This window comes from Ornithorhynchus anatinus, chromosome 8, assembly GCF_004115215.2.
Source record: "Ornithorhynchus anatinus isolate Pmale09 chromosome 8, mOrnAna1.pri.v4, whole genome shotgun sequence".
NCBI classification, from domain to species: domain Eukaryota; kingdom Metazoa; phylum Chordata; class Mammalia; order Monotremata; family Ornithorhynchidae; genus Ornithorhynchus; species Ornithorhynchus anatinus.
In genome coordinates, this window is record NC_041735.1 from 37464117 (window position 1) to 37484794 (window position 20678).

Genomic DNA, 20678 nt, shown 5'->3' on the forward strand with positions numbered 1-20678 from the left:
TGTACTCTATTTCCTTGTAACAGAGTTAAAAAAATAAATAAAAGCCCCACCAACCGATTAGTGCAGCCTGAAAAATCATGCAGGCAAGGAGATCACCTGGGTACATGATGGAGAAAGAAATCCCATAGAATATATGGACGGAAGAGATGCACTTGACACCAGAAAAGTTGCAATATAATTGATCCGTACGGAAAAGACACTGCTTGACGCACGCAAAATCTACCATCTGGGTTATTAGGAAGCCATGGACTTCAAGAACAGAATAGGCTAAGGACACAGCATTCAACATATTTCTCACGACGTCTACGGAGAGTCTAAATTTGTCTGCATGTAGTCATTAGCGGCCTTGGCTTTCTTTCCCTTTTTAAAAATAAAAACGTACACCCATCCCACCTACTGCAACAACTGAGTCACGGTGGTCTGTACCACTCATCCTCTTTTTCCATACAAGATGATGAATAAGGAACCAGGTCTATTAGAGGATTTAAAACCAGGCTAGACGGAAGTTAATAACTACTTCCAGAGCTTGGTAAATTTAGCTAAATCAGCAGTGTGAGATGCTTTTTCTTTCCCGATAGTGTTTGATACTGACACTTGCCAAGCGGCACAGAGGACTGAAACCAGCTTTTCCAGCTTTTCAGGAAAAGGAAGCGGCCCATCTACTACGAGGCCCAGTCGTGTTTTGGCTTGCAGAATCCAACACCTTGTTTCACTATTTTCGAGCCAGGGAAGCTCGATGACCAAATCATTGATCTGCACAGGAACAAGACACAGATGACTTGCTTAAGAGTTGCTATCTTTGATGCCAGAAGGTAAACACCAATGATTTGGCTGGTGGTTTTTATTTCCCGGGCCAGACTTCTCACCATCCAGGAGTGTGTGCAGCGGGAACTCAAGTTGGGGTGGCTCGTTCGCCAATCCTGCCCTCGCCCAAGCCCTGGCAGCCGAAGGCCTGTCTCAGAAGGGGCGACCGAGCCCAAGTTGGCTATTTTCCTGCACCAGTCAGTCAGTCAATCAGCTGTACTGACTGAGAGCTTACTGTGTGTGGAGCACTGTACTGAGCGATTGGGAGAGTACAGTACTACAAAATAACAGATACATTTCCTGCCCCCAAGAGCTTACAGCCGAGAGGAGGAGACAGACATTAAGGCAAATAAATGAATTACAGATATGTACATAAGTGCTGTGGGGTTGGGGGGGGGATGAATAAAGGGAGCAAGTCAGGGTGATGCAGAAGGGAGTGGGAGAAGAGGAAAGGCGGGATCAGTCCGAGAAGGCCTCTTGGAGGAGATGTGCCTTCAATAAGGCTTTGAAGGGGAGGAGAGTAATTCTGTCGGATATGAGGAGGGAGGGTGTTCCAGCTCAGAGGCGGGACGTGGGCAAAAGGTCGGCGGTGACAGAGATGAGATCGAGGCACAGTGAGAAGGTTAGCATTAGAGGAGCGAAGTGTGCGGGCTGGGTGGTAGCAGGAGAGTAGCGAGGTGAGGTAGGAGGGGGCAAAGTGACTGAGTGCTTTAACAGTACCAGCGAGACGAACTTACTGGATCGGTCAGCATAGCTCGGAAATGGGACGCCAGTGCCAGGAACGCCAGCATGTTGAATACTATTCCATTGATGGCGCTGTAAATGTAGTCTCTCGATGGGACCAACATGACAAAGAGGACCACGAATTCCGCGTAGAGGACCAGCAGCCAGGTGACAACGGCACACGCGATGCCACAGCCATCTCGGATAAACCACATGGCTCCCAGGGAACCGTGGCGAGAAGGCGGCAGGCACTTCTCCGGTTGGAGGTATTCGGGCGTCCGCTCAATGTCTCTGAAACGGTGAACTGGAGTAAGCATCATAGGCTTTTATGTCCATACTTGCGTCTGAAAGACAGGAGATAAAAACATAAACAACATGCTCCTTCCTCACTCAGACAGACAACATGCAGTGACCATCTAAATGGGTACAGAAAACTGCCGCTCTGGCAGAAAAGAAGCTGAAATGCCTCGAAATATCTCTGCCTGTGCCATTTCCCTCCCTATCCTAGGAATCAATATGAGAAGCAGCATGGCCTAGTGGAGAGAGCCCGGGCCTGGGAGTCACAGGATCTGGGTTCTAATCCCATTTTCCGCCACTTGGCTTCTGTGTAACCTGGGGTAGGTCACTTAACTTTTTGTAAACTCGTTGCAGGCAGGGGACATGGCTACTGACTCTGTTGTACTGGACTCTTCCAAGCACTCAGCACAGTGCTCTGCACACAAACTCTCAATCCCATTGATTAATTTTTGTAATGGTAGTTGTTAAGGACATACTAAGTGCAAGGCACTGTACTAAGTGCCGGGATAGTACAAACCGATCAGGTTGGGGACAGTCCGTGTCCCACATGGGGCTTGATCTTAATACCCAGTTTACAAATGAGGTAACTGAGACCCAGAGACATTCAGTGACTTGCCCAAGGTCACACAGCAAAGAAGTGGTGGAGTCAGCATTAGAACCAGGTCCTACTGACTCCCAGGTCCATGCTCTATCCACTAGGTCAGGCTACTTCTCTTGGACTGATTTAGGCTCCGTGCCTCAGTTTTCACAACTGTAAAATGGGGATTCAATACCTCTTCTCTCTTCTCCTTAGTCCGTGAGTGCGATGTGGGACAGGAACTGTATCCAAGTGGTAAATGCTTAACAAATGCCACTATTACTAACCAGCAGTGTGGCCTAGGGGAAAGAACATGGGCCTGGAAGTCACAAGACCTGTGTTCTTATCCCAGGTCCACCACTTGCCTGCTGGGAGAACTTGGGCAAGTCACTCAACTCCCTCAACTATAAAAATGGGGATTAAGAATAGTTGTTCTCCCTCCCCCTAGGACAGCGAGCCCCAGGAAGGACAGTGACTGTCCGATCTGATTACATTATATCTACCCCAGTGTTGAGCTCAGTGCTTGGCACATAGTAAGCCCTTAACAAACACAATTATTGTTATTAATAATAATAACACGATTAATAACCTCTTCACAGAAGAAGTTAGGTAATTTTTATGGTAAACTCACAGTCCCGTGGTTCAACTGGCAGTCACATCCTTTATTAGAACAACCCAACAGGTGACTTGAAAGCTAGAATGCACACCCAGTCCAGCTAAGTGGCCAGTGACAAGCACAGGAAAAAACCTGGGGGCATGAATTCATTTGCTTTAACACTTCCTTAAAAATAAATTGGAAACCTTAGCCTGATCAAATGCCACACAGGAAGAGGAAGTGAATACAGATTTCCCTCAGAGAACTGTTTTCCCCATCTTTTCAACCTGTTGCAAAGGCTGCAGTGATGCCAGTTCATTATGCTCAGAGAAGCCACTTAATTTTCACAACGATGATCACTGCAGCGTGTTGAGCTAAACACGAATCATTCAAAAGCAGAACAGTTAATTTGTGCTGTCCTTAAGGGTGGAAAACTTCTGAAGTGAAAAAGAAATCTCAGAGCTCTAGTTTTTAGTGCTGCTTTATATCTAAGGTCTGTGGCTTTCACTCTGTGCCTTTATTTCCCAGGATGTTTCCTCTTTCCCTTCATTTCCCTCAACCCCTCCAACAATTTCCCTGGATTAAATCTAGCCCCAAGCAGTGTGAGAGTCAATAGTAAGGACTCAGTGATGCAACACTAGCTGTACAACAAGATAAAGCTGGTGGGAAGATTAGTCTTTTAGGGCCATAGGTTAAGCAAGGTAACAGATAAATCCAATAAAGGCGGAATGAGCCAGTGATTGCTCCTTGCAACACACAAGAAAAAAGGAGTTTGAGTTGACTCTGAGGGGGAACGCTACCGAACTCATGCTCACCCCTTGCCCAATGCCTGGAACTTCCTCCCCTCGCAAATTTGACAGACCACAGCCCTCACCCTTCAGAAATCACATCATTTCTAAGAGGCCTTTGCTGATGAATTCCTAATCTCCTTTATATTCACCCTTCCTGGCTTTGCAGCACTTCTCTGCCACCTAAGCTCTTAAATACTTATAACCTCCTATTCCACTTTTGCTCTTATCTTATATATCCTTTTATTAACTTACCTACCCCCCTTTCCCTTCTTTGTTTTATCTGTAATTTATTTTATTGTCCATATCTCCCCAGCTAGACTATAAGTTCCTTGAGGGAAGGAAGCATGTCTACTAATTTTATTGTATTTTCATGAGCCCTTAGCTCCGAGCTCCGAACAAAGAAGGTACTAAGTAGAATAATATTGATTGTTGTTTCAAGGTTGGCAAGGGATTCCTGGTCACAGTGAGATTTCCAACAACACTCATGAGGATCTGAATAGGTGTCTAGGCTGAGGGTTTGGAGTTTGGCTTTCAAAGAGCACAGTAATGGCGTTGGATTGAATTACCAAAGCAAATTTTAGGACTAAAAGTGGTTTGAAGAGGGTGTTGCAACCTCAAATAAAAATTTTCAAAATTACTACAAACTGAAGGAGGTACAAGAAACATTTTTACATTTTTCTGGGCAGGGATCATGTCTAACAACTCTACCGTACTCTCCTATGTGCTTATTACAGTGCTCTGCATCCAGGAAATGCTCAATAAATACCACTGATGAATTGATTTTCTAATAAGATGCCTAAAAGTTACTTTATCATTTGTAATGTATGAGAAAACAAAGTAAACACCACCACCACCAAGGGCACCTGAACCATCCTACATGTCTAGGTAGACAGTGTGACCCAGTAGAAAAGACTCCATTCCCAGTTCTACCATTTCTCTGTGCCCTAATTTCTCCAAGTGTGCCTCTTCCTACCTCACAGGGATGGCACGAGGAAAAAATGAGAGTATCGTACTCTCCCAAGGGCTTAGTACAGTGCTCTGTTTACAGTGAAGCACTCAAAAAATACCACGATTAAGTGCTTACTATGTGTCAAGTACTGTGGTAGATTCAAGACAAGGCGACACACAGCCCCTGTCCCTCAAGGGCTCAAGGAGCGTTCAAATCCAATCCAATCCAAGACTATGGTAAGTGTGCGGAATTCAAAACCTCTTTTGCTGAAGTGGAGGATGCCGGTAGACCCTGAGAGCGTTCCATCCATGCCAGCAGCCTGTGTGAAGTGATGGCTCTTGAGAGGACCTGGCCAATTTCAGTGGAACCATGGGACTGGAAGAGAGCGAAGAGGGCTCAGAGAGTGAAGCACTCTTGCTGTTAAAAGCCAACGACTGAATCGGGAGCCGGGAGCTTCTCTTGCTTTCTTCTGTCTACCTTCCCCACTCTGCCTTCTCACCCACCCACCTGGGTTTTTAAATGGGGAAAGGGAGAGGGCAGAGGGGGAGGAGTGTCCTTTCTCATCACTGGCCTGAATGTCTATTTTCCTCTAGACTCTAAGCTCTTTGTGGGCAGGGTACGTATCCTCTAACTCTCTTGTACCGTACTCTCCCAAGTGCCTAGTACAGTGCTCTGCACATAGTAAGTGCTCAGAAGCTATCACTGATGGATTGCTGATGTACTACTATATCATCTGACTGTCTGACTCTCAAAGATGGAGTACGAACTGTCCTTTTTATTTTGCCTTTAGGAAGATACAATTAGAGTTGCACTCTACTTTGTGGGCAGAGTGTCTTGTATAACTTTTATTAGCTATTCTTCACAATACCTATGGTGGTTACAGATGAGGAAGCTGAAGCCCAGAAAGGTCTGTTACGTCAGGTTCACCAGAGAGCAAGTGGTAGAATGGAATAGTTGCCCTGGAGCACACAGGACGTGAATTGCTCAAAGGTTAATGACTATAAAGAGCCTATTGTGCCGCTACACCTCTGGGACCTCCACAGGAGAAAAAAATACAGAAGGCCAGGGAGATCATTTACTTTTCATTTCTTGGGTTTTAGAACAAAAAGAAAAAGCTGGTGAAGGCAACCAAGCTAATTTTGTTGAAAAAAAAAAACACAGCTGCTGTACCCCATGCCTAAAATAGTTTATCACATTCCATCATGTCAAACCAAAGCACATACCTCTTTATTTTAAAAATAAACATGCTAAGATATATTTATTAGTGTTTTTTTGGACCCATCGATATTACAGAATTATTTAATATTCTGACTGATAAGTGTGCTGACATTTTGAATTCTTCCCCATCAATCATTCTCTTTGAAGGGTCCTTGCCCTGTGTTTCTGTAAGTTAGGATCCAAACCTCAAAGTCTTCTTCCCTTCTACTTACAGAATTCCGTTGCTGGTGAACCAAGCAGACTAGCAAAAGATTATCCCTTCCTTCACAGAGAAGGCTATAAAAGGTAAGTACTGGCACAGGGCAGTTTAACAGGGTAGCAGACGGGGGATGGAAGAATCAAAGGATTGACTAATGTTATCTGCCAGGTGCTTAAATGCTTTCAGAGTCTGGGTGGGTGGAGAAGCAGGGCTATTTTCCCTCTAATTTCAATAGTCCCATATACACATAGGAGGGTAAACTGGAAGATTTAAAATGGCATTAGAAAAACACAACCCAACCAAGTTCCTGAGATCAGACTTGCTCACAAGCTGCCTGAACAAAATGAGGCCAGGTGCGATGGTTCCAACTGAAAAAACAAGATTGCCATAGATTTTTGGAAGCCTCAAGCACTTAAGATGCCTCAAAAAAAACTTCTGAATCTTCCCCACCTTTTCCATCCCTATGCTAGAGGAAAGTCAAAGCTAGGTTTCCTGTAAAAGAAAAAAAAATGGGCCTCACCCTGTTAAGGCCTCCATCCTTGGCCGTCAACTGTCCACTCAAAACCAAATTCTTCCTAATTTCCTTATGTATTCCATCACCTAAACAGCTGACAAATTTCTTAATGAGGATGATGCAAGGCTTTTAGGGCACAAAATCTCCTTTGAACGATCCCGTATGTGCCCGTACATAATCTCAGGACAGAAACTGAATTATACTTTGCTTGTCTGATTCTGGTTTGGATATGGCTGAATATGTGTTTTTTCTTCCTCCCACCAGCGAACTATAATCCTGAATCAAATATTCTGAATGACCCTGAATTGTCCCCTACAGTGGTTTCTGAAGGCAGAATGTAGCTTCTGAAATTTCTATCACAGCCCACAACCTCTGCTCCTTAAGGATTAAAGCCATTATCACTTAAGTGTATGGTCCTTAAGGAACAATGGTATCTTGAGGGTAGGTGAAGAGGGTTACTCTCTGGGGGCTGGAGGAGAGGGAAGGGGTTCCCAAGATGGCAGAGCTATTCCTCTGCCATGCCACTGTCTAGTGGCTCCTGAAAACATCTTGGGTTTTGAATAAGCAGAGATGCTCTGAATCCAGTCAGGTGGGCCAGAACCTAGTATGAGGTAGCTTCCAAGTCACCCTTGGGGCAGCCAAACATAGTCCAGCTTCCCTCAGAGCCTGCCTGCTGAGGGTCCTGTGTTTCAGCATTTGCAATTGGACGTTGGGTTTCTAAACAGTAGTAAATGATCCACGTCCTGGTGGAGTTGAAATGTATCTGATCGAGTAGAAAATTAATTTGATCCATGGTACAATTCCATTGTCTGTTTTAATTTGTTTGAGGATTCAACAGGATTTTAAAATTTCATGCAACACTTTAGTTGGCTGTCAGAAAAATGGGAAGATTCATGAATGGTTATCAATGAGAGGATGGGTGTGGTATAGAAAGGGATACTTTTTTTCTGCTGCCAAACAGATAAAAGGTGAGTTATCATTTATATCACACCAGCCAAGTAAGGTGTACTGACAAGTCTGAGACTCTTTTCCAGTTTCAAAAAACATAACATTCACACACATACAGTCACACATAACTTCAGTTAAAAGATTAAAAAAATGGTAAAACTTACTGCAAAGAAAAGAACATTGGTGGGGCTGAATTTTCCATCTTGTCCCATAAGGAGCTTCTTTAAAACATCACCTACCAACTACGGATTACCCGATAATGAAGGTGCAGCCATTGGATCAATTCCATCTTGCCCAAAAGCCTGGGGTGATTGAAAGTCAGTCAGTCAACAGTATTTACGTGGGCACCCACCATGTGAAGAGCACTGTTCTAAGCATGTAGATGGGCTTCTGGCTTCGGTCATCAAGGTAGGTATACCACACTCCTTCAACAGCAGGCTCCGCTGGCCAACTGTTCTGAACAAATTCTGGCTCCTAACATACCTAACCAAGATTCTCCTTGTGGCAATATAAACCAGTCATTTCTTGTCGGTAGTTGGGAACGATCCAGAATGATCTGTCATGAATATTCTTTTTTTTTTTCAATCTACCTTGCTAACCACTTTCCCGGGTCTGGGTATTTTGCATCGATGAAAAAAAGAAAAAAATGAAAATTGTACTTCAAAGGCAGGAAGATCAGAGAGGTATAAATAGCTTTTTATTGGTTTTCATAAATTATAATACGGGAAGATTCCAATGCAGTACTACCTGTGGGTGAGAGAATGGACTCACAAATCCCCCAGATCCTTTCTTTCTCTTCCTTAGGCAGATTATAACTGGGATGGTTTTCACGGAAACTGCGATAAAGGGTGGGGGTGATTCAGATAGGCTATTCTGGCCACAGAGAGACTACATAACTGAGGCCTACCATAGATTCCCATAGGGCCCTCCAGCAAGGTGGAAATATTTCATAAAGATGGAACCCAGGAGACCCAGGAAGGGGTCTCTTGCTCCTCAAGTGCCCTTGTGTGACATAAACTGTCATGGATGCCTCTCAAAAAACGTTCTGATGAGCTGCCTGGTTCTCCAGTTTACCTAAGACTGGACAGATTCGTTTGCACTATCATGAAAAAATCGGGTGCTTTGTGTTCCACCCTTTAAGCTGGCTCTCAAAAGAAATTAAACTCATTCTTCATGACATGTTTTTGATGAACTTGCATTCCTTTCTGGTCACCAACTCTTCCTAGATGGCTACAGGTGGCTTTGTCAAACAGATCACCAAGCCTTTGGTCATAGGTTCTGATCACAGGTTCCACAATTCCAGAGAAATCTTGGGGAAAAACCGGGAGTGTGAAGAATCCTGACTTTCCCTTACCAAATTTTGCAGGCTGGGAAATACAGAAAGAGGAGGTGGTGACCTCTTCCTCAGCCAAACCCCTCAGCTCTGAAAGCCACCTCTAGCCTCGCACCGGAGGGTCTGGTTCTTCCAGAAATTAGAGGTGCTGGGGCCTGCCAGCTGCCAAAAGGGAAGAGCCAAAAACAGCTCCTCAATGATCTGTCCCCTACCTCCGATCCTCCAAAAATTGAGGGGTCGAGTTATATTCAAAAGTCTAGAAATATTTCTTTTCCAAGAGGCAACGTCTGTCTCCCTCTTCCAGGTCTCACTCTCCCAATCCTCAAGTTTGGTCTCTATCCAAAGAGACCTTCTGACGGTACCCGTGGCCTTCTAGGGTGATATCCAGGGGTCAGGTATTCTCTAAGGAACACTTTTTCTAAGAAGAGATTACTGGACACCAGTTATTCAAACACATGTTCCCACCCAGGTATCTACACAGCAATCCCCAAAAAGCGTGTGGTCTGGGAATACCTGTAAGGTTTTTCAGGCAAGAGGCGACCATGCCAAAGGCGCTTAATGGGTCTAAGTCCCTTGAGAGCAACACACCAACGGATAATCAGGCTATCACCACCTCACTTAAGGGAAATCTAAATACAAATGGCATTTGTCCATTAAAATAATAAAGAGTGAATTTGGCAGTGAATCTGGCTACAGCTTTTATCCAGTATTTTTCTCCTATATAAAAATCTACACCTATTTCTTTCTTCTTTAGTTTTACCAGACCGTTTTTTTCATCCTTCTAACATTCCTTGCTAAGAGGAATACAATAAGTGTCTCATTCTAGACCCATCACCAGCAATTCTCACGTTTTACTGAGCATTTTCACTCCTCCCTTCAAAAAACCCCAAGAAACAGGCTGTTTCTTATTAGTCAGCAAGTGCCCATTGAGTAACCACAGGGTGCGAAAGGCTGTACTGGGAATTTAAATTAGTTGCATGACAGACAAACATATAATCAATATAAAAATGTGCCTATAGATAGAATATAGCGGCTCCCCATTGTAATAGGGTTGGGAGGGAGGGAGGAGGCCCCGGGCAGCATTGTGATAGCTTGTCCTTTTAGATACTTCATTACTGTTAATGCTTGGCAATGCTCTCTGAAAACACATCAATTACATGATTTATTGCAACAACAACAAGAAACCACTGTCTGTCTCTTTAATATTTACTGACATACTTGGGCTCTTTCTCCTACGGAGAAGAAATTAATGATATCCAATTAGCTTTGTCTCTCAACTGACCCTGAACGGAAAGCAGCCAGAGCTTTACAGAGTACCCAGCTGGGGTAGTGCTCCAGGACCAGACTGTTTTTGGTCAGAGTATAAAAAGATGGATTTTACCAACCCTGTCCATCCGAGAGGAATGACTAAATACGATGTGACAGGCGGCCTCACCACGCTTGCTTTCGAAGACAAGAAGAGTGGAGAGAATGCGGCATTTCAATAAATGCCATAATTACAATCCCCGAAATATCACCGGGCATTTCAGATAAAGGGGACTAATTATTACAAAGTGGAAAGATGAGCAGAGGCCAGATTTCACACCTCCTACAGCAGGTCTTTTTCACAAGATCATGCCATGCCCCCGGTTGAGATTTGTTAAATGTATTATAATAATAAAATAGCATAATAACGATGAAAATAACCAACCGAAAAATGATCACGGAAATGGGAACTTTCCACAGAAATGGCACATTACATATTTACATTCATTTCACTCTGCTTGCAATGAAAGCTCCTTCACCTCCGGAAAAATGGTGTCAGTGATAGCAGGCTCAAACCCCAGAAGCTGAAGCATCAGTCGTATCTGGTGTTCTTTAAAACTCAATTTGCTGGGTGACCAATGTAGAGTGTTTTACTGTCAAAACTCTCAACTGTTTGCTCGTTGTGGGCAGGGAATGTGTCTGTTATTACCGCAATATTGTACTCTCCCAAGTGCTTAATACCGCGCTCTGCACACAGTAAGTGCTCAATAAAAAGGGCTGACTGAGAACACTGGGAGAAGCCATGAGAATTAGGGTTCTGAGGGTGAACTATCAGGCTTTGAAGGCCTTCATGGAATAATGGGTACAACTTCTGTATGACCCCGAGGCTCTTCAGTGGAAGCATTTGATTGCTTTAATAAGGAGGTGAGGGCTATAACTCTTTGTTCTCACTCTACAACTCATTGTGGAGGCACACAATGACTAGATCTCTGCCTGAGAGCCTGACTGTCTCTGATGGTGGGTGGCAATCTCTCCCAAAAGCTTTAAGAGGGATCGACCTGTCTTTCAGAGTCTGAGGCTTCTAATTGGCCCGATTTATAGCCCCTGCAACAAAAACACGCTTCAGGTGGAGTGCGCTTTCCTGCGAGGTGGCCAGATTTCAGTTTAGGGAATATGGGCACCAGGGTGTGCACTGATTCCCCCGACTCTTCAGGGGAAGACTGTACCTCACTCAAATTTGGGGCTACGGCGTGCATCCTCCTGGCAGGGTTTTCTATGAAAGGGGGCAACGCGATGGATCAAGGACAATCGGGCTGTATTGGATATTTGGTCATCCTGTTTTCACTTGACTTTCACTGGAGCAAAAGGTGAGTCAAACAGCTGTTCAATTTGCTCCACGGCCGAGGACGGACGGGATCTGGCCAAACCCCGTGGGTTCAGGTCACTGCCAGTCCAGGTTATCCCTAGAGTGATTTGACTCCCCAAGGAGGGCATTACTGGTCAATACGACAGCCGGGGACTTTGGATTATGGAGACCCAGAAATGCTCCAGATTAGTCCAGCCCTGTAGAAGTGCCCAGCTCTTATTTAGCTTTAATAGGTTTATACATCCTACATCCAAGCAGGCAGCTTTTGAGAGAAGAACATAGGAACTGTTCCTCTTCTCCCTTCTGATTTTCAATCAGCATGGCCTTCCCACACTTTCCCGGTGTGGGGCTTCTGCATGGCTCAGTGGAAAGAGCACAGGTCTGGAGTCAGAGGACCTGGGTTCTAATTCTGGCTCTGCCAATTGCTTGCAGCGTGTTATAGTGTACTCTTCCAAACGCTTAGTACAGTGGTCTGCACACCTAAGTGCTCAAAACATACAACTGACTGACTGATTCTGGCCAAGTTACTTAACTTCCCTATGCCTCCTGTCCTCCCTTCTGCTTAGACTGTGAGCCCCATGTGGGGCCAAGACTGTGTCCAACCTAATTAGCCTATATCCACTCAGTGCTTAGAACAGTGTTTGACACATAGTAAGTGCTTAACCAATACCATACCCTCCAAAATTTGCTCTCTCTTTCCCAGAGTAATACCATGGGACAGACAGCGCAACTTAGAAACACACTTTTATCATTCACTCTGCATTATAAAGCCCCGGGGGATGAAAAATATACTTTTTTAATTGATTTGTGCCATCTGAAGAATCAAGTGCATTTCTTTTTGTACTTGTTGCAAACAGAGTGGACTACAGTTCTGAGGGCAGCCCCAACCTCACCCCACCAACCAAGAAATGATCACTCTTCTCAACCCACAAGAGTCGGGCACTGGAGCATTCAGAATCTTCATTCTCTGTACAAATACTGAAGGGAATTTTGGGGAAAAAGTAATAAAAGAACAGAGAAATGCACCGGGGAGGATAATAATAAGAGAATATAGACTATCGTGTCTCCCAAGAAGACAATGAAAAGGAAATTGAAATTATATAGTGAAAAGAGCTGAGTTGCTGAGAACAACAGCTATTTTAGCAATGACAGGAGCAGCTAATCCTCTGTACATTTAAAACCATCAGGCATCCTATGAAATGACATTGAAATGAAATGGACAGTTCACAAATAAATCTTCTATTCTGATTTCTTGTTTAACTTTGTGGATACTGTACTAAATCGTTGATGGTTTCATGAAAAAGAAACACAGGAATTATTTTCTGTGTTGGGGATTCAAACTTTAATTTTTTTCAGAATCAAATGGATTCAAAAACTTGTTGGTCGTGGCTCAGTCTGGTCTTTCGAGATGTGTATTTTGGTCAGAGTGCAATGTGATCACTCTAAGGATTCCACCTCTCAAGGCACGTTACATTGGAAGGCTAAACACCGAATCTTCCCGATACTTCAGGTTGATTATTCGGAAAATGTTGTCAACATATGGACAAAGTAACTATTTTTCAGACCGATCAAATAGGCTCCCCACCAAACGGCATTCCTCAAGGTCATGCTTTTAAAAATAAATTTAGAAAATTTGAATGGGTTCGTACGGATCGGTGAATCCTATAAAGAGTTTCCAAAACAATGGCAACTCTTCATTTACCTCCCCTTGCGGTCCCTTCTTTACGGTTTTCGAGCTAACATCCTAGTTGAGGCCTCAGATACCTCATGTCTGAACTACTAATAGGGCCCAGATTCTCTACAACGTCAGGCTTTTCCCGCAACCCATACTACCTTTAAATTATATCTCCCTTGCAGGACAAAAAAAAAATCCTTCATGCCCGATGATCCTTTCTCTATGCTCAGGGAACCCGTGCCACCACTGTGCTAACGGTGAGGAGCCATGACTCCCTTGTCTCTCCTACCAATCAATCTGGTCCTGAGTGCTCACTGTGTGCACAGCATTGTACTAAATGCCTAGGAGAATACAATACGATAGAGTTGGTAGGCAAGTTTGCAGGCTACGATCCCTAAACTAAGATATACAGTCCTTAATTTCATCTTCTTAGCCTGCAAAAATTCCAAATAAGTTGTCACATCGGGTCTCCTCTTGTGTCCTGTAGGGGCTCAAGGATGGCAACAGGCCTCCTACAACGGTACGGCGATGGATTCATCTTTGGGGAGAAGGAGCAAGGCAATGACGCCGGGACGCTCTTCAATATAATGGACAATTGACCCAACCCAACTTTCGTGGGATGTTTCATTCACACACTTGAAAGAGGGTTCTGAAAGAAAGGTGAGTCTAATAAATGGCTGATCAACTTGCTAGTTCTCCAGGGAAGGGTGGTTCCAGACAAACCCTGGGGATCCGGGTCATAGACGTGGACGTCAGTCCTAGTCCCCAGGACAGCTAAACCATCAGATGTGCCACGGTCAACCGCAAATGTTAAGTTCAACAACAGGTACAAGGGGACACATTTAGGAATGAGACATTTTAGTGCAACAAGGTTCTGCTAGTAAATCTCACCAGACCCCCATCTCTTGCCAACTTCAAACACTGTTTTTCCTCTAAGCAGCTGATCTTGGGTCCCTTTCTTTATATCCCAGACTCAGTCCTTTTCAAATTCCTCTCTGTCCTCTCTCCTGAGTGGATGGGACTCCTTACGACCCCAACTTCACCTTGAGGGGGAATACAAAGAGCATCCCTCCTTAATGGAAAAAAAATCCACAGGACTGGGATGTCGGAAGACCGGCAGTCTCTGCCCTTTCCCTGCTGTGTGATCTTGGGCGAGTCACTTCTCTGGGCCTCATTTTCTCTGATTTAAATGGGGATGGCCTACCTGTTCTCTCTCCCCCTTGGGCTGTGAGCCCATAAAGGGTAGGGCTAGGGACCCTGTCTCATCCGATTACAGGGTCTCTACCCCAGTGCTCAGCATAGTGTTTGGCACCTACTAAGCACTTGACATGCCACATCTATTACGGCTGCTGGGACTGCTGGAGGGCTATGGGGACTGCTGGAGGGCTGTGGGGACTGCTGGAGGGTTGAGGGGACTGCTGGAGGGTTGCTGGGACTGTTGGAGGGCTGCGGGGACTGCTGGAAGGCTACGGGGACTGCTGGAAGGCTGCGGGGACTGCTGGAAGGCTGCGGGGACTGCTGAAGGGCTGCGGGGACTGCTGGACGGCTGCTGGGACTGCTGGACGGCTGCTGGGACTGCTGGGCGGCTGCTGGGACTGCTGGACGGCTATGGGGACTGCTGGAGGGCTATGGGGACTGCTGGAAGGCTGCGGGGACTGCTGGAAGGCTGCGGGGACTGCTGGAAAGGTGCAGGGACTGCTGGAGGGCTGCTGGGACTGCTGGAGGGCTGCGGGGACTGCTGGAGGTCTGCGGGGACTGCTGGAAGACTGCGGGGACTGCTGGAGGGCTACGGGGACTGCTGGAGGGTTGCTGGGACTGCTAGAGGGCTGCGGGGCCTGCTGGAAGGTTGCTGGGACTGCTGGAAAGGTGCAGGGACTGCTGGAGGGCTGCGGGGACTGCTGGAAGGCTGCGGGGGCTGCTGGAAAGGTGCAGGGACTGCTGGAGGGCTGCTGGGACTGCTGGAAGACTGCGGGGACTGCTGGAGGGCTACAGGGACTGCTGGAGGGCTACAGGGACTGCTGGAGGGTTGCTGGGACTGCTGGAAGGCTGCGGGGGCTGCTGGAGGGTTGCTGGGACTGCTAGAGGGTTGCGGGGCCTGCTGGAAGGTTGCGGGGACTGCTGGAAAGATGCAGGGACTGCTGGAAGGCTGCGGGGACTGCTGGAAGGTTGCTGGGGCTGCTAGAGAGCCGCGGGTCCTGCCGGAGGGCTTCCGAACCCCCCGGGACAAGCCTGCAAGCGCAGGGCGCAGCGCAGGGAGCGCCTTCCCACCCTAATCAGCCCTCCCAGCCCTCCCCTCCCTCCCTGCCCGGGCCCCGGAGGGCTGCCAGGAGGCGGCGGCGCTGTCCCCTCTCCCCGGCCCTCCCGATCGATCGATCGATCGATCGGCTAATCCGGGGGGACTCACCCCCGGTCGGCGGCGGCGGCGGCGATGATGGGCAGGACCGGCCCGGCCGGGGGGGGGGGGGGGGGGGAGGGGGGGGAGCGGAGCGGGCGGCGCTCGCTGATGACGTCAGGGCGGCCCTAGAGGCGTCGCGGCCGGATGACGTAAGCGGGAGGGGGCAAGGACCGGCCGCCATGGCGTCCGTTACCCTCAGCGAGGCCGAGAAGGTCTACATCGTCCATGGCGTCCAGGTCGGCGGCCTCCCGGGGCCCGGGGACCCCAACAGACACATCCCGGGGCGGGGAGGATGTGAGGAAGGACGGGGCGGAGGCACGGGGGGACGCGGGGACGGAAGGAGGGCGGCCCCACCGGACCCGGGCCCGCCACAGGCCTCGGGCCTACTCGCTACTGTAATAATGGTGGTCCTTCTCCAGCGCTTACTGTGTGCGGAGCGCTGGGGGAGAGGCAGGGTCAGCAGGTGGGCCCACGGGAGGCTCACAGTCCCGTTTAAATAATTATAATCCTGGTGGTATTTGTTAATAGTAATGATGGTGGTGGTATTGGTTAAGCGCTTACTAGGCGCAGAACACCATTCTGATGATGATGATGTGGGTATTTGTTAAGCGCTTACTAGGTGCAGAGCACCATTCTGATGATGATGTGGGTATTTGTTAAGCGCTTACTAGGTGCAGAACACCGTTCTAATGATGATGATGATGATGTGGGTATTTGTTAAGCGCTTACTAGGTGCAGAACACCGTTCTAATGATGATGATGATGATGTGGGCATTTGTTAAGCGCTTACCATGTGCGGAGCACTGTTCTAAGCGCTGGGGGAGAGGCAGGGTCAGCAGGTGGACCCACGGGAGGCTCACAGTCCTGTTTAAATAATAGTCATGGTGGTATTTGTTAATAATAATGATGGTGGTGGTATTTGTGAAGCGCTTACTATGCGCAGAACACCATTCTGATGATGATGATGTTGGTATTTGTTAAGCGCTTACTATGTGCAGAGCACCATTCTGATGATGATGATGATGTTGGTATTTGTTAAGCGCTTACTATGTGCCGAGCACTGTTCTAAGCGCTGGGGGAGAGGCAGGGTCAGCAGGTGGGCCCACGGGAGGCTCACAGTCCTGTTTAAATAATAATCATGGTGGTATTTGTTAATAATGATGGTGGTGGTATTTGTTAAGCGCTTACTATGCGCAGAACACCATTCTGATGATGATGATGATGTTGGTATTTGTTAAGCGCTTACTATGTGCAGAGCACCATTCTGATGATGATGATGATGTGGGCATTTGTTAAGGGCTTACCATGTGCAGAGCACTGTTCTAAGCGCTGGGGGAGAGGCAGGGTCAGCAGGTGGGCCCACGGGAGGCTCACAGTCCTGTTTAAATAATAGTCATGGTGGTATTTGTTAATAATGATGGTGGTGGCATTTGTTAAGCGCTTACTATGCGCAGAACACCATTCTGATGATGATGATGTTGGTATTTGTTAAGCGCTTACTATGTGCGGAGCACCATTCTGATGATGATGATGATGTTGGTATTTGTTAAGCGCTTACTATGTGCCGAGCACTGTTCTAAGCGCTGGGGGAGAGGCAGGGTCAGCAGGTGGGCCCACGGGAGGCTCACAGTCCCGTTTAAATAATAATCATGATGGTATTTGTTAATAATAATGATGGTGGTGGTATTTGTGAAGCGCTTACTATGCGCAGAGCACCGTTCTGATGATGATGATGATGTGGGTATTTGTTAAGCGCTTACTATGTGCAGAGCACTGTTCTAAGCGCTGGGGGAGACACAGGGGAATCAGGTTGTCCCACGTGGGGCTCACAGTCTTCATCCCCATTTTACAGATGAGGGAACCGAGGCTCCGAGAAGTGAAGTGACTTGCCCAAAGTCACACAGCTGACAAGTGGCAGAGCCGGGGTTCAAACCCATGACCTCTGACTCCAAAGCCCAGGCTCTTTCCAGTGAGGTTGGCCCACGTGAGGCTCACAGTCCCATTGTAATACTAATGGTGCTATTTGTTAATAATAATAATGGTGGTATATTTGTTAATAATAATGGTGGTATCTGTTAATAATGATGGTGGTATTTGTTAAGCGCTTACTATGTGCTGAGCGCTGTTCTCAGCACTGGGGGAGAGACGGTTAGGTTGGTCCACGTGAGGCTCACAGTCCCGTTTTAATAATAATAATGGTGGTATATTTGTTAATAATAATGATGGTGTTATTTGTTAATAATGATGATGGTGGTATTTGTTAAGCGCTTACTATGCGCAGAGCACCATTCTAATCAGGTTGGCCCACGTGAGGCTCACAGTCCCTTTTTAATAATAATGGTGGTATTTGTTAATAATAATAATGGTGCTATTTGTTAATAATAATAATGGTGCTATTTGTTAATAATAATAATGGTGCTATTTGTTAATAATAATGATGGTATTTGTTAAACGCTTACTATGTGCAGAGCACTGTTCTAACCCTTGGGGAGATAGAGGGTCCTCAGGTGGTCCCACGTGAGGCTCACAGTCCCATTTTAATAATAATAATGGTGGTATTGTTAATAATAATGATGGTGGTATTTGTTAATAATGTCAGTATTTGTTAAGCGCTTACTATGCGCAGAGCACCATTCTAATCAGGTTGGCCCACGTGAGGCCCCCACTCCCATTGTAATAATAGTAATAATGGTGGTATTTGTTAATAATGGTGATATTTGTTAAGCGCTTACTATGCGCAGAGCGCTGTTCTAAGCGCTGGGGGAGATACAGGGTCATCAGGTTGTCCCACGTGAGGCTCACAGTCCCATTTTAATAATAATAATGGTGGTATTGTTAATAGTGATGGTGGTATTTGTTAATAATAATGATGGTGGTATTTGTTAAGTGCTTACTATGCGCAAAGCGCTGTTCTAAGCGCTGGGGGAGATACAGGGTCATCAGGTTGTCGCACGTGAGGCTCACAGTCCCATTTTAATAATAATAATGGTGGTATTTGTTAATAATAATAATGGTGCTATTGGTCAAGCGCTTACTATATGCGGAGCGCTGTTCTAAGCGCTGAGTGAGATACAGGGTAAGGTTGGCCCACGTGAGGCTCACGGTCCCATTTTAATTATAATAATGGTATTTGGTATTTGTTAAGCGCTTACTGTGTGCAGAGCACCATTTTAATCAGGTTGGCCCACGTGAGGCTCACAGTCTCATTTTAATAATAATGGTGGTATTTGTTAATAATGATGGTGGTATTTGTTAAGCACTTACTATGCGCAGAGCGCTGTTCTAAGCGCTAAGGGAGATACAGGGTCAGCAGGTGGTCCCACGTGAGGCTCACAGTCCCGTTTAAGTAATAATAATAATGGTGGCATTTGTTAATAATGATGGTGGTATTTGTTAAGCGCTTACTGTGTGCAGAGCACTGTACTGAGCGCTTGGGAGAGGACAGTACAGCAGAGTAAACAGGCACCTTCCCCGAGATGCAGTTCAGCCTAATGGATGGAGCACAGGCCTGTGACTCAGAAGGACCTGGATTTGTTGGTTCATTATTATATTTACTGAGCGCTTAATGTGTGCAAAGCAGTGTATTAAGAGCTTGGGAGACTACACCGTAGCAATAAACGGACGCATTCCCTGCCCACAGTGAGCTTACAGTCTAGATGACCGTAGTTAGAAGGTCCGATCCCAACTCTGCCACTTGTCTGTTGGGTGACCTTAGGCAAGTCACTTCTCTGTTACCTCACTGACCTCATCTATAAAATGGGGATTAAGGCCGTGAGCCCTTTTGGAGCCCTGGGCTGTGTCCAACCTGATTGTTTTCTATCTACCCCGGCATTTAGAACGGTGCCGTGCACATAGTAAGCGCTTAATGCCTACCATATGAAGAGCTTCCAGTTTTGGAAGGTTCATTCAGTCGTTCATTGAGCGCTCACTGTGCGCTAAGGTCCTTGGCCTTTGTACCAAGCTTACAGTTGTCAGCTCGTCGTGGTCAGGGAATGTTTGCCAACTCCTAACTTGTACTCTCCCAAGCGCTCAGTACAGCGCTCCGAAAACAGTCAGCACGATCGATGGAGCCAGCCTTGCCGATTTGCGATATTGTAAGCTGGAGAAACGGTAACACCCCTGCCTTCCCTTGAGCCCCATCTCAAAGCATTTATGTGGATGTTGTCTCATTTCCTTCCCGTACCTGTGAGGTAGCGAGAAATAGATGTGGCTCCGTAGTGTTTTTTATGGTATTTGTTGGTGCTTACTAGGTGCCAAGCACTTTACTAAGCACTGTGGTGGAGACAGGATCATCAGGTTGGACACAGCCCCTGTCCCACATGGGCTCACAGCTTTAATCCCCATTCTACAGATGAGGTCACTGAGTCACAGAGAAGTTAAGTCACCCGCCCTAGGTTGCGCAAGCCGACAGGAGTGGCGCAGCCGGGTTTAGAACCCAAGTCTTCCGACTCCCGGGCCTGTGCTCTTTCCAAGAAGCCGCACCGCTTCAGCTGCTGGTGGAGGGAGTTTGGGCTCGGAGAGGTTTGAATCATTTGATTAAGGTCACGCAGGCAGATAAAGGTAACCCCAGGTTTGTAGCTTCCCTCTTCAGTGTCCTTGACCACTAAACCCGACCGACTGCCTCTTGGAAATCGGCGGTCTAATTCGCTTACTGCCCCTCCAGCTGTCTGGGTCATCCAGAGGTTTGAGATGGTCACCCAGGAGCTGTTCTTTGGTGACAGCGGTGCTCTAGAAGTACCCACACTGTACTGGGGTTGCACTGGGGTGAGGATTTCCCCGTCAGCATGGCGTGAGGTGGGGGATCCGGTCCTCTTGGCCACCCATCCCACCCCGTGGACGTCTGTAGCTTGGCTGCCTGTTGCCATCTCCCACCCCGTTTCCCTGGGCAGGTAGCAAAAGGTCAGTGTGGAGCTGAGGACCGAAAGGAAGCAGGCCGCTCTCTGGGCGTGGGGTTAGGCATTTTCAGCACGGAGGTTGACGTTAGGAAGGGAGTGAGAGAGCAGGTGAGAAAAGCACCAAAATCATCAAGAAATGCAGAGGGATCAGGAA

General features: G+C 46.8%; 2 protein-coding genes across 4 annotated transcripts in view; one reads left to right on the forward strand and one right to left on the reverse strand.

The window, feature by feature from the left end:
• ZDHHC3 (zinc finger DHHC-type palmitoyltransferase 3) overlaps positions 1 to 15671 on the reverse strand; it is a 54159-nt gene extending 38488 nt beyond the window's left edge. The window contains exons 1-3 of one of the 3 annotated variants that reach the window (XM_029070522.2): positions 15639 to 15658; positions 7780 to 7917; positions 1542 to 1871 (exon numbers count right to left, since the gene is read on the reverse strand). In XM_029070522.2, the coding sequence (XP_028926355.1) occupies positions 1542 to 1847 (306 nt within the window). In that variant the 5' untranslated portion in view covers positions 1848 to 1871; positions 7780 to 7917; positions 15639 to 15658. Of the gene's footprint in view, positions 1 to 1541; positions 1872 to 7779; positions 7918 to 15638 lie in introns of all 3 variants that reach the window. The other 2 variants (XM_029070524.2, XM_029070523.2) reach the window with 2 other exon arrangements.
• A 97-nt stretch (positions 15672 to 15768) lies between these two features.
• EXOSC7 (exosome component 7) overlaps positions 15769 to 20678 on the forward strand; it is a 34411-nt gene continuing 29501 nt past the window's right edge. Inside the window, exon 1 of the mRNA XM_007666144.4 lies at positions 15769 to 15865. Within this exon, the coding sequence (XP_007664334.2) occupies positions 15809 to 15865 (57 nt within the window). The 5' untranslated portion in view covers positions 15769 to 15808. The remainder of the gene's footprint in view (positions 15866 to 20678) is intronic.